General features: G+C 38.1%; 1 protein-coding gene across 1 annotated transcript; it reads left to right on the top strand.

Annotated features, from left to right (window-relative positions):
• Positions 1 to 210: 210 nt before the first annotated feature.
• LOC110484426 (dipeptidase 2) lies at positions 211 to 7,235 on the top strand. Its single transcript, XM_077786223.1, has 9 exons — positions 211 to 272; positions 761 to 864; positions 1,192 to 1,333; positions 1,777 to 1,846; positions 2,345 to 2,521; positions 3,048 to 3,135; positions 3,706 to 3,781; positions 5,396 to 5,531; positions 6,797 to 7,235. The coding sequence occupies exons 1-9, from the start codon at positions 259 to 261 to the stop codon at positions 6,980 to 6,982; spliced, it is 993 nt and encodes a 330-aa protein (XP_077642349.1). The 5' UTR covers positions 211 to 258; the 3' UTR covers positions 6,983 to 7,235.
• Positions 7,236 to 11,646: the final 4,411 nt, after the last annotated feature.

Genomic DNA, 11,646 nt, shown 5'->3' with positions numbered 1-11,646 from the left:
GAAAAGAAGAGAGACTGTCAGGCATCTATTGTTGGAAGGATTATTGTCAATGGTGTAAGGGACTCCAAACAGTGGAAGAAATTACACTTGGGTTAGAAAGGGAACGTTTATCTCTATCACAAGCCCTGTTTGTTTGCCATTCTAGCCACAATGACTTTGTACTGCAGCTGAGAATACTTTACCAAAATAGACTCAGTAGAGTCAACTTGAGGGAACTCAACATGACCCACACAAACCTTGTGAAACTTCAGGCTGGTTATGTGGGAGCTCAGGTATGTACTGCTGTGGTGGTGGGGCTCAGAACATATTTCTACATTTGCTTCCCTCTCTGATGTTGGTTATTTATACTGAAAAAGAAAAAAAATTATAGAACTGAAAACCCACAAACAGTCTTTCATGACAGTTGTGTTTAAGTGTTTGGGTTTTATAATTCAGGTACTCTTAGTCAAAACAGCAGCATTTGTTTTGTGATATATAAATTAAAGGAAGCTTATATTTGCTTTCCTGCATGTACTGTGGAGTAGCTGAGTGTATGTATCAGGAGGCCTTGACCATGTCTGGAGTGGGTGCTCTTGCCTTGCAACACAACTCTTTCTTTGGGGAAACAGCTTTAGTGACCACTCCCTTGTAAACTGCAGGAAGTTATTTTGATCTGTGCTCCTGAACTATGAGCAAATGGAAGTTTCCAATTCAAAACACAAGTTATCTGGTTTACTTGTCAATGTCTCTTTCAGTTTTGGTCAGTGTATGTTCTTTGCAGCGCTCAGAACAAGGATGCTGTGCGCCTGACCTTAGAGCAAATCGATGTTGTCAAGAGGATGTGTAACAGCTATGAAGAGCTGGAACTTGTGGTGACTTCCCAAGGTGATGCTCCCTCTTGTAAAAGAATTTTTAAAAATGTGATTGCAGGAAGTGTGTACAGAGAGATGCAAACAACTTATCCTGCTTTAAAGAGTAACTTCAACATTTCCTCTGAACCACAGCGATTAACTGTGCACAGCCCTGGCCCACTGCAGTTATGAGAAAATTTGTCATATGAACATGTACCCTGTAAGCTCCAATTCTATCAAAATGTCTTTATTATTGCTTGCAATTTACACAGACAATGTAATTAAATTACAGTGCTCAGTAATGCTGGCTTCTTATCTGTCATGGAATTACTTTGGAATCATCCTTCTTTGTGTTTTCCAGGTATCTCTGAGAGCAGAAGGATTGCATGTTTGATTGGAATAGAGGGTGGCCACTCCATTGACAGCAGTTTGGCAACGCTGAGGATGTACTATGACTTGGGTGTTCGCTACATGACTCTAACACACTCCTGCAACACTCCTTGGTAACTATTGTGCATATTTTTGTGTGACTGTGTAATGCAAAGGAGTGGCAGCTGCATGATGGGAGACATATGGATCCAGACACAAACTTATCCTGTGAAAGAAAAGACTTTGAACCAAGTCAAGGTGATGGGTTTTGGGGGTAAATAATTTTCCATGTGTACAACTGGGAGACTACATCCATTATGTAGTGCTTGTATTGATCATAGTTTGGACACTTGACAATCTGCTTGTCCTAAATTTCTTCACAAAAATCAACATTAGTGAACCTGAAAGCAGTTATGAACATAAAAAGCACTGCCTGAACAAGATACCTATTACCTAGCTCATTATCCCCACATTTGTCTATGTGACATTTTTCTTGTGTGTAGTGTAAGAGTTTTCAGCTGTTGATACTGTATTCTCCAGAATAATATATTTCTTCTCCCTCACTCCCCTTTTCAAGGTCTGAATCATCATCTAAAGGAATACACAACTTTTATCCTAATGTTATTGGTCTGACTGCATTTGGCCAAGTAAGGATTTCTTTCAAATGCTAATCTGGGCAATCTGTCATGCAACTAATAACTTCTGACCTTATCTTCTCAAAAGCAAACTGACATTAAAAATTAATTACTGGAAGTTCTTAATAGTTAGGAGGTGACCAGAATTTAGTCAAACCAAATTCCCTGTGGTGCTTCTTAGGGTAAAAGAAGTGTTAAATTTAATTACAGTTTTTTTAATACATATTAGATGTATGAATGAATATGTGTAAGTAGTAAGATATGAATAACACTTCCAATGACTTAGTTTAGATTGACTAAGTTTTCTAAATTTTGAGCATGTGGTGGCATGCTGGCTAATTTTGAGTGAGTAAATCACTAATGAATTAATAGGTAGATAGCAACCAGTACAGGCACAGCATGTTTATGACTAGCTGGCAGCTGCAGAATTAATCTGTTTCCATATACCAGCTAAACAGTTTCCTTTCAGGAAACTTAATACTGACACTGTTGTCTGTACATCTGTTTTAGGAAGTGGTAAAGGAGATGAATCGCCTGGGTATGCTGATAGATTTATCTCATACTTCATACTCCACTGTAAAGGCTGCACTCAGTATTTCAAAAGCACCAGTAATTTTCAGCCACTCAGCAGCATTTTCTGTTTGTAATCACTCAAGAAATGTTCCTGATGATATCCTCCAGCAACTGGTGAGTGACATGGTTCTTGGGTTTGTTTTTGGTGGAAGGAATTTGGTTTTGCTTCTTGAGGGTTTTGGTTTTTGTTTTAATGGCAATGTTTGCATGGGCTGCAGCAAATGTGCATTCAAATCATGATGTTTACTTTCCCTCTGATCCCTGAATTTGATTTAAAAGCAGATCCTTGAGCAGCAGCTTACAATTGCTTCTGAGACATTTTCTCTGGGTTGTGTTTAGCCTTTGACTACAAAAATGAAGTGTTCTCAAATACTTCAAATACTTTTAAATTCTGGTTGAGTTTTTTTTTGTTTTTTTTTTTTTTTTTTTTGTTATGTAGTCACTGCACTTCTGATTCTGTGTGAAGGTAAAATTAACCCAGGGGAAAGGACAGGGAGGCAAAGCTTTTGTTGCCATCTGAACTTTGACTTAGTGTTGCTTTTCTCACTGGTGGATGGGTATAGAAGATTCTACATAAGATACCCATGAAGTTTGCAGGACACAAGAGTTCACTCATCACCTGTCTCTTCATATCTTTCAGAAAAAGAACAAGGGAATTATCATGGTGACTTTCAATGCAGATGTACTGGCCTGTGGCAGAAAAGTCGTTACTATTTCTACCCTTGCAGGTTTGATGTTAATATACTGTAGTTTTTGTGGGTTCTACAAATTTGCATAAATTCTATTAATGTCCTAGGTCATGCATCATTTTCAAAGCCATGTAAATTTGACTGCTTGTTTATTCCAGCTCTATTACTTTTTGAGCTAACACTCACTAAACAATAACAAGAGGTACAAGATGTGTGTGTAGCTGGAGGACATGATGCTCACAAGCAGAGCCAACAACCATTAATCCCAAAGTAGTTGTTACTTTCTGGAAAACACTTTAAGCCTATGTAATTAAGAGTGGGAAACATAGGTATGTGATGGATAATGAAAATTCTATTGGTATAATTGGGTTACTTGTTAGGAATTAATGTGCTGTGATGATCATGTCTCTTTCCTCATTTGCATTTAATCAGTGTAGTTGATATTTTGAAGGTTCCTGCCTGATGGGGTGTCTTCTCACTGTTTTAAAAAAGAATTTGATTAAGAACCCACGATTAAGGAGAGCTGTTACCTAGTGCCAATATGTGTGAACTGTCATATTTCTTTTTTGCTAGGTGCTTAGATGTTGTTTTCTTGACATTTTCTTTCAGATCATTTTGACCATATAAAGGAAATTGCAGGCTCAGAATCAATAGGAATTGGTGGTGACTATGATGGAGTGGAACGGTGAGTAAAGTTGTACAAACATTGACATTTGCTCCTTAAATCATGTGGGGTTTGATTAATTTAAGGGAAAAAAAAAGAAGGCAGACTAAAAAAACTGATATCAGATTATCTTGTAATGAGACTAACCCGTTTTATGAAAGAGAGGTACAATAATTTCTTTTTAGAAATCATGCTACAAATGTAGAAATGGATCCTCAGGCCCTGTGAACTCTAAAGCTGTGTGTTCTAGGTTTGTGCATACAGAACCAGTGATAGGGGTTGTTTTTCTCCAAAAGCCACTGATGAATGACAGAAAAGCTGCCTCAATCTCTATATGGTAAATGGTTCAGTCTAGACAGATGCTGCAAAACTCTTTCCTCCACTATCCATGGGGAAAGCCCATAGAGTTTGGGTGTTGTGAAACCACTCCTGCTTTTGGGAAATGTTTGAGGCAAACAGAGCTTCAAAACCTCTGAGCAGCCTACCACAAAACCTCTCCTCACTCCTGGACTACTGCAGTTACAGCACAGGAAACAAATGCTCATTGGGTGGCACTTGCTGCTGTAATCTTAAACTTTTTTTTTTTGCTTTTTATCTTCCTGTTAAATCATTATCTCCTTTTTCTTTTTTCTTTTTCTCCTTTCACTCCCTGCTTGGAAGTGAAAGTCAGAGTCAGGCTCCCATCTGTAAAGTACAAACACAAACCCATTGTGTCAGCACCCATGATATCATAGATCTGTAATGATAATGTTCAAGATAAAAATACAGTTTGCAACAAAAGGACACATTTTATCATGCATTTTCTCAAAGGCCATCAGTTAAACTGATGTTAAGGTCCTAATTCCTGCTAGTAATGCCACAGATTTTTTTGACATATGCTTATCACCACACCTTCATGGAACAGAAAAGTAACAAAAATATTTGTTATCTCAAAACCATGTCAAAATCTCGTGTAAATATAATTAAAAACAACTATTGAATGCAGGTTTTACAGCTTTTTATTTCTAAATTCTTTTTATTCTGACAAGAATTAGCATAAGGTATAGATCAGTTTTGCTTTCTGTAATTTCTTCAGTAGAGGACTCTGAATTAGTTTCTTTCCACTGCCTAAACAATTGGCTTAATTCAACCAGGATTATTATTATAATTGGGGTTTTTTTTTGTAAATACTTTGTAAACAACAGAATTGACAAAATGCCTCCAACCCCAGAGCTCATAATGTGTTTGTAGGTTTCCTTTTGTTCTCAGTTACATTGGATTGCCCCAACTTCATCTGTGATGCAGCTGTTTCCTCTTACTCTAAAGGTCAGATGGAAAGTGTGGATTACTGTATACATGAATTTCTGGTTATTTTTTTCCCCTTTTGTTCTTATATCCTCCCATGGTGTTGTTTTGCCTCTACAGTAGTTCATCTTCATTCCAGTTGTGTTCTGTTTATTGGGTCCTATGTGAAGAAAAAGCCTTTTGTTGTGTCCCAGTTCCATTTCTGTTTGTGAGCTGAATTCTCAGAGGAAGAGTTGGGTCCAAAGTCAGGTCACTTCAGAAGTCAATATGTGCAAAAGACTAATTAAAACCCTTTTTCTCCAATTTGTCAGTGATGTGTGTTGTATGTTCTTGTGTCACTCTTGTCAACAGCTTTCCCAAGGGATTGGAAGATGTCTCTAAATACCCTTCTTTGATAGAGGAACTTCTTAGAAGAGGATGGAATGAAACTGAACTGAAAGGAGTCTTAAGGGAGAACTTTCTCCGTGTCTTCAGGGAAGTAGAAAATGTAAGATTAAAATCCAAACTGAATTTTGATTCTTACCAAGAGGGAAAGAGGAATTGTTGGTGTTTTGTTTATTTTTTGGGTGGGTTTTTGCCTTTTTTTTTTTTTTTTTTTTTTTCCATTTTATGTGTTTTGTTTTGGAAAGTCTTTTTTGTTCAATGAGAGAGATATGAGGGAATGTCAACACCTAATTCAGTAAATCCAAACGCTGGGAAAGAAACCAAGAAGGCAAGAGAGCATTAGCAGCATAAAGGAAAATGAGAGAGAGCAGACAAAGCTCTTTGGAAGTTTTCCTCTCTGCAGTAATCTGATAAGCACACATCAGTGACTTCTAAATGGAATCACTTCATGGTTTGGAGAAACTGCGGATGTACCAGCATCACAGTCTGGCTGTGTTCGCTGGGCAGGAAGGAATGTTGACTCCTGCAAATCAATTTAATTCTTGTCATGGGATTGGGCTGCTGTTCAAAAGGCTTCTGCCATGTCCAGATCACTAACAAGCCATAAACATAACAACCAGATCACAATGAGCTTTAAGTATAAACGGTGGAAATTAATCCAGAAGGATGAGGGAGGAGAGGAGGGAAGGAGACTGGATAAGAGTAGGGCCCCCTCAATGGTAACTTTTCCAAATGCCTCTGCTGAAGCTTCCAGACTGCTTGCCTCCTACTTTTATTGACAGGTATTGATAGGTAAGAAGATATTACACACAAAGCCTTCTAGACAGCAGATATTTCAAGGTGACCTTTCTTCCACTTGTCTTTTTTTGGGCATGTTGGATGAACTGAAATTAGGGAAATTTGTACTATTCCAGTTAAGCTGCCAAAATATCTACGTAATGCTGACTTCATTGTGTGGCAGACTGACATTATGAAGAGGCTCAAATTCACCACTCCTAACCAATCTGTGGGATCTAGCAGTGTTTTTTCCCTTTTAAATTAGAGATGTTGAAGCTCTGTCTTGAGAGTGTGGGTTCCTTCCAGGGAAGAAAGTTCATGAGTTTCTTTGCTCCGTATGTGGAGAGAGCCAACACAAAGAACAGCCAGACCTGTGATTCTTGCTGTAATGTATCTGTGCTGAATTCTGGGAAGTGCTTCATAGGAATGCAAACAGCAGAATAATAATATTGATTTCCTCACATTCAGATGTGGTTTTGCAATACAGTTTGAGTTGGGTAACTTGAAATAGCATTGAATTTGCTAGCTGTATAGAGCTTTTTGCTGTTGTGCCAGTCTGGCTTTCAGGGACAACCTTTTGAATTTTTGTAGGTGCGGGACACTTTTGGAGTAATGGACGTAGGTGAAAGTGAAATTCTGCAAGAAGCACAAAATTCCTGTCGCCTAGACCTACGTAAGCCTCAGCCACTGCCATCCAGGTCCTTTGGGTATTCTTCTGTGGCACAACCTTTTAGTCTGACAATTGTATCATGCTTAATGCTGTATTATGTATCATAAAATCTATGGAATCTAGAGAATACTCTGCAATGCAACTACTTATCTTTCTGTGGTTTGTTAATGGAAAACTATAATAAATTTTAAACATAATTTCTATAAATTCATCTGCGTACTTGAAAAATCATGTAAATTATAAATGATGTAGCAGAAGTGTTTAGAATTTCAAGTGATAAATTCTGTATCACCTTGGCTGGACCAGGACCAACATTGTTAATGGGAAATATTCACATTTAAAGAATAAATTCTGTAATACTTGATGCATGGTTTTGGTACCCATATTGTGGAATAAATACTGGAATCCAGGACCAGCAGTTCCACACAGGAGCTAGAGATTATGAATAAGACATCTGTGCCAAATAGTTTTCAAATATTACTTCTTGTTAAATCATACAACTTCCATCAATATCTGAACTCTTACTCAGAGAAGACCATCCCCTGCCATATGAAGAAGAGTGCTTTTCTGGTTTGCTTGGGGTTTTGTTTTGTTTTGTTTTTTAAGATGACAAGATGAGTGACGAGCCTTTTCCAGTTTGAACTGCATGCCTACAGCTAGCTTTAGAGACCCATCCTGCAGCACTAAACTCTTTATTTTTGAACCCTGACCAGGACAGTGGGCAACTGGACAATTACTGAAGGGTAGAGGTAGATCTCTCACATTCAGGTGCAGTCAGCATTGTAGATACTTTTCTATAATTTGAGGACAGCTGTTTGCAGCATTTTCATGATGATGGGAGCAAGAACAACAAGAGGGTTGTAGAAATCTTTTTGACATTTAAATTATTATCCTTATCAATAACATGTTTTATTATTTCATTTTTATTCTAGCTGGCTAAAATCAGACCAGTGGATTCATAGACATAAGATTAGACAGAGATATTTTTATTATAAGTCTGCTCTTTTGGTGTTTGGAATATGTTTTGAAATACACAAGGTATGTGGTGTTATTGACATAGGCCTGCTCTTTGAAGGCTCAAATCTGACATTTTAATCAAATCTACTGAGATTTATTATGAAATTATAAGATGGCAGCAACACATCTTTGTATGGTCAGTTCCCAGTGCTTGCTGGTAAATGCTTTCCCATTATGCTTGCTGTTAATGTTGATTTCATGGTACCAATTTTTATTTACTGATATGACATCTACAGAATTTAGCCTTAGTGTAGAATAAAAGCCGTGTAATTGATCTAAGGAAAGCATTTGTAAACACACAGAGTATTCAACAACAAGAGAAGTCTGAGCATGAACAGGATTAAAAACAGCACATGAGCTTTTTTCTAGAGGAATTTGAGACTGTTCCTACCATCCATTTCTGCACTCTGTGTACAAGTAGAGTTTCTGGAAGGACCCTGTTCTTTTATAGCTTCAAAATTAAGCTTCATTAATTCTTTTGATAAGATGGTCTCCTTGATAAATATATTCTAATTATACTCCTCTACGTTACCAAATTCTTTACCAATCATGTTGAACAAGCTAGTTGCACACAAGCCAACTTTAAAAGAATAGTTTCTCAATAAATATTGCTCCTGGATATACATGTAGAAAGGGGAATTAATGATTCAGAAGTCTGGCTCCCTGATATTGTTTGACTGTAATGAGAACATGTTTTACTGGTAAAATGATTAATTCAATAGGGCATTTAATTCCCATCAGTACTTCTTATAATGAGTTCATAAGCCATTGGAAAACTGCCATCCATAGTCTCTTTTCTCAGAACTAGTGCTCTGATATTTGCTTCATTACACAAAATGTAAGATGCTTCTTCATTCCTTCCAGCTACTTTCTTTATACTGTGTTGTCAGTAAAAATATATATTCCTTTTCTTAAAGATACATAAAATACTTTTCTGTGGCTTCTTATCTATAATGTATTGTGCTTGTTTGTTGACTGTGCAATGAGTAATTTGTAACCTTGCAGCAAAACAGAGATATGAAATTTCAATAAAATATTGTTTAAAATTGTGTAAGGATACTTATGTAATCTCACAAAACAGTGTAGATGTTCAGAGACCCATGAAACCCTGAAAGAACCACACACCCCTGTGGCAGAAAGAAGGCCAAAGTAACATGAGGACTCTGGGTTGATAACACAGGGAAGGGTTGCCCTTCAAGCCCCTGCTTGAAATTCAAGTAGGTTTAATCCTGGATATAGGCAGTCAGCCTCATCTAAACTCAGATACTGCTAAACCCATCCAAGCAAGGGATGGGGATCAGTCAGAGCAGTGAGTCCATAAGGACCTGCAGCAAATCCCTGTTCAAGCTGTTAAGGCATAGAGAAAAAGGCAAAAGGGGAACCAGGTGGGGTGCCTCCATCAGGGTTAGGATAACCTCTGCCTCACAGCACTTCTCCCAGATGTGTTGTGATCTAAAAGTCCCTTTTCCATTACCAGTTATAATGTTAATTCAGAATGCTTCAGTTAAGCTGCTTGTGTGAAACAAAATCAGAAGGCAAAATCAACAGATGAAATCTTGTGCACTGATTATCCATGTTATCTAGCTTATTTAATAGATGCAGCTAATTTATTTTTCTTAAACTATCAAAATCACACAACTTGAAGCATGGTAGGAAGCCATCTTATTAGAAATTAATTTCAAAAGTAAAATCATGTAAGATACAGAGTGACTGCTCTCAGACTTGTGACCCTTCACTCTGGTGCTAATGTCTCCAGCCCTGACAGTAACTTGTAGTATTCACAACTCTGCATTTGTAACAACTCAAGCATAAAATGATTGTACTCTGTTTTCTGCCTCCCAATGGGAGATGATTCATGCTACAACTGAATGCCTTTGCCCTGCCCCAATTAATAATAACCATTTGCATTGGTAATTCGAATGCAATCAAATTCAGCTGACAGATTCTATTATGGCTGCTGGTATCAGTGAAGTACCAGATATACCAGAGATACAAACTTTGTAATAAGCTCTGCTGGCTGCCAAATGAAAGAATGCAAGTCATGACTTACCTCTTCTGAGTTGTGCTAACATGAATTCTGAAAATATTTATTAATATTTCTGTAAATCTCAAAATTAATCACCTTAGGCTGATTCTCAAAAGACTCAAAGTTGAAGGCATCTTAAACAATCAAAGGCTCATGCTTTAACATATGTGATATGAACAGCCAAGAACTACAGGCATAATACTGATGCAGACTATTGATTTGGTTCTAAAAGGTTGGTGCCAGGGCCCTTCCCCCAGTACTGTCCTTTTCCTGACTAATGGACTGTAGCATCCACAGAAATAAATAACTTCAGTTCTGAGTTGTCTCATTCGGGCAAGTGGTGATGCTGGAGACCAAACCTCCAGAGTCTGCTGCTGGTCTGACACACGTGACAGTTCTGTCACCTCAAATCTGAGTAGTTCAGCTCCTGTACCAAACTTCCACCCAGAGGTGACTTGTCTGGGCCATGGAAGGACTCCTTCATGTTTTATATTGGATACAAACTACTCAGCTCTGCTTAACACCCACGTTCCTTGCATGTCATTGAGTTTCTCAAGCAACATGCCAGCATATTTCTGTTTCAGGTTCAGCAAACATTGTGCATTAAGTCTAACCACTTATATGCATACAAGCTCATTAACTTTGTTTGGCTTTACATCTAAGGCTCAGTGGGCATCTGCACCACAGAACCAACTCTGCCAAGCCAGCTGTTGCATCCCCTCCAGCTGTGGAGTGAGGAGCAGTGCCCCAGCAGCTCATGCCAGAGCCAGCTGTGGCTGCTGCACTGCTCTGTCCTTGGCTGCAGGTTGTCTCTCCCTTTGCTGGAGACAGCTCTGGTGTTTGTCTAAGCTGCTTCAGCGAGCTGGTCTTGCAGAAAACTTTTCCTCCTTCAAGGGATGAGTTTCCTGCTGATGGTGTCAGTGATTGGGTTAACCATGCTCATTGTTCAGGGAGGGGAGGAGTAAAAAAGCAGAGTGAGGCTGCAGCAACTTGGATTTCTTCCATTTGCTATTGAAAGCAGCAGTTCTGTTTGCTCTTTCTGGATTTATACACATGGAAATGATCAAACTGCTTCGAAAACATAACATGTTTAAACTGCAAAAGAATTAAATAACCAGAAGATTCTTCCACTTTTATTTGCTCTTAAGATTTGTTGGATTTAATTTGCAGACCCAGAGCAACTGCAGACCCAGAGTATTTAGTTGATCTTCTGAACCATTTCCAGGACAGACTGTGATCCTGGATAACCCTACTTGGACTGCTCTGCAAGGCTTGGTTCAGTGGTTCAAGAATTAAAGAATTAGCTTTTCTTTTTTTCGTCTTTTTTTTTTTTTTTTTTTAATCTGGTCTTCATTTTTTGTCTTGCTATCTTACCTAGAAGCCTTATATCTACATAGAACAACTTGACATGGGACTGACACCCGAGAAATGGAAAAAGTTCCTCAGTAACCTTTAGGTCTATTTATAACTCCATTATGACTTTTTTTTTTTTCAAACAAAAGCAACAACAAACCCCTCTTTCGAAAAACTCTAACCTCAGAGAGGTATTGGACTTGGTTCAGTTGCTTCTCTGTAATGAGACAACAAATAGTGGAGGGGAAAAAAATACAAGCTAAGTAAACAAAGTTCAGCATTTATCTTACAGCAGAAAAATGTTGCTGCTTCTAATTAAGGCTCTGGCCCTAACAATCAGATCTCAAATGAGAGGCACTTAATTCTGCTGTTTTG

Source organism: Lonchura striata, chromosome 13, assembly GCF_046129695.1.
Source record: "Lonchura striata isolate bLonStr1 chromosome 13, bLonStr1.mat, whole genome shotgun sequence".
NCBI lineage: Eukaryota > Metazoa > Chordata > Aves > Passeriformes > Estrildidae > Lonchura > Lonchura striata.
Note: the sequence above shows the minus strand (reverse complement) of the source record. Positions and strands in the feature narration are given on the sequence as shown.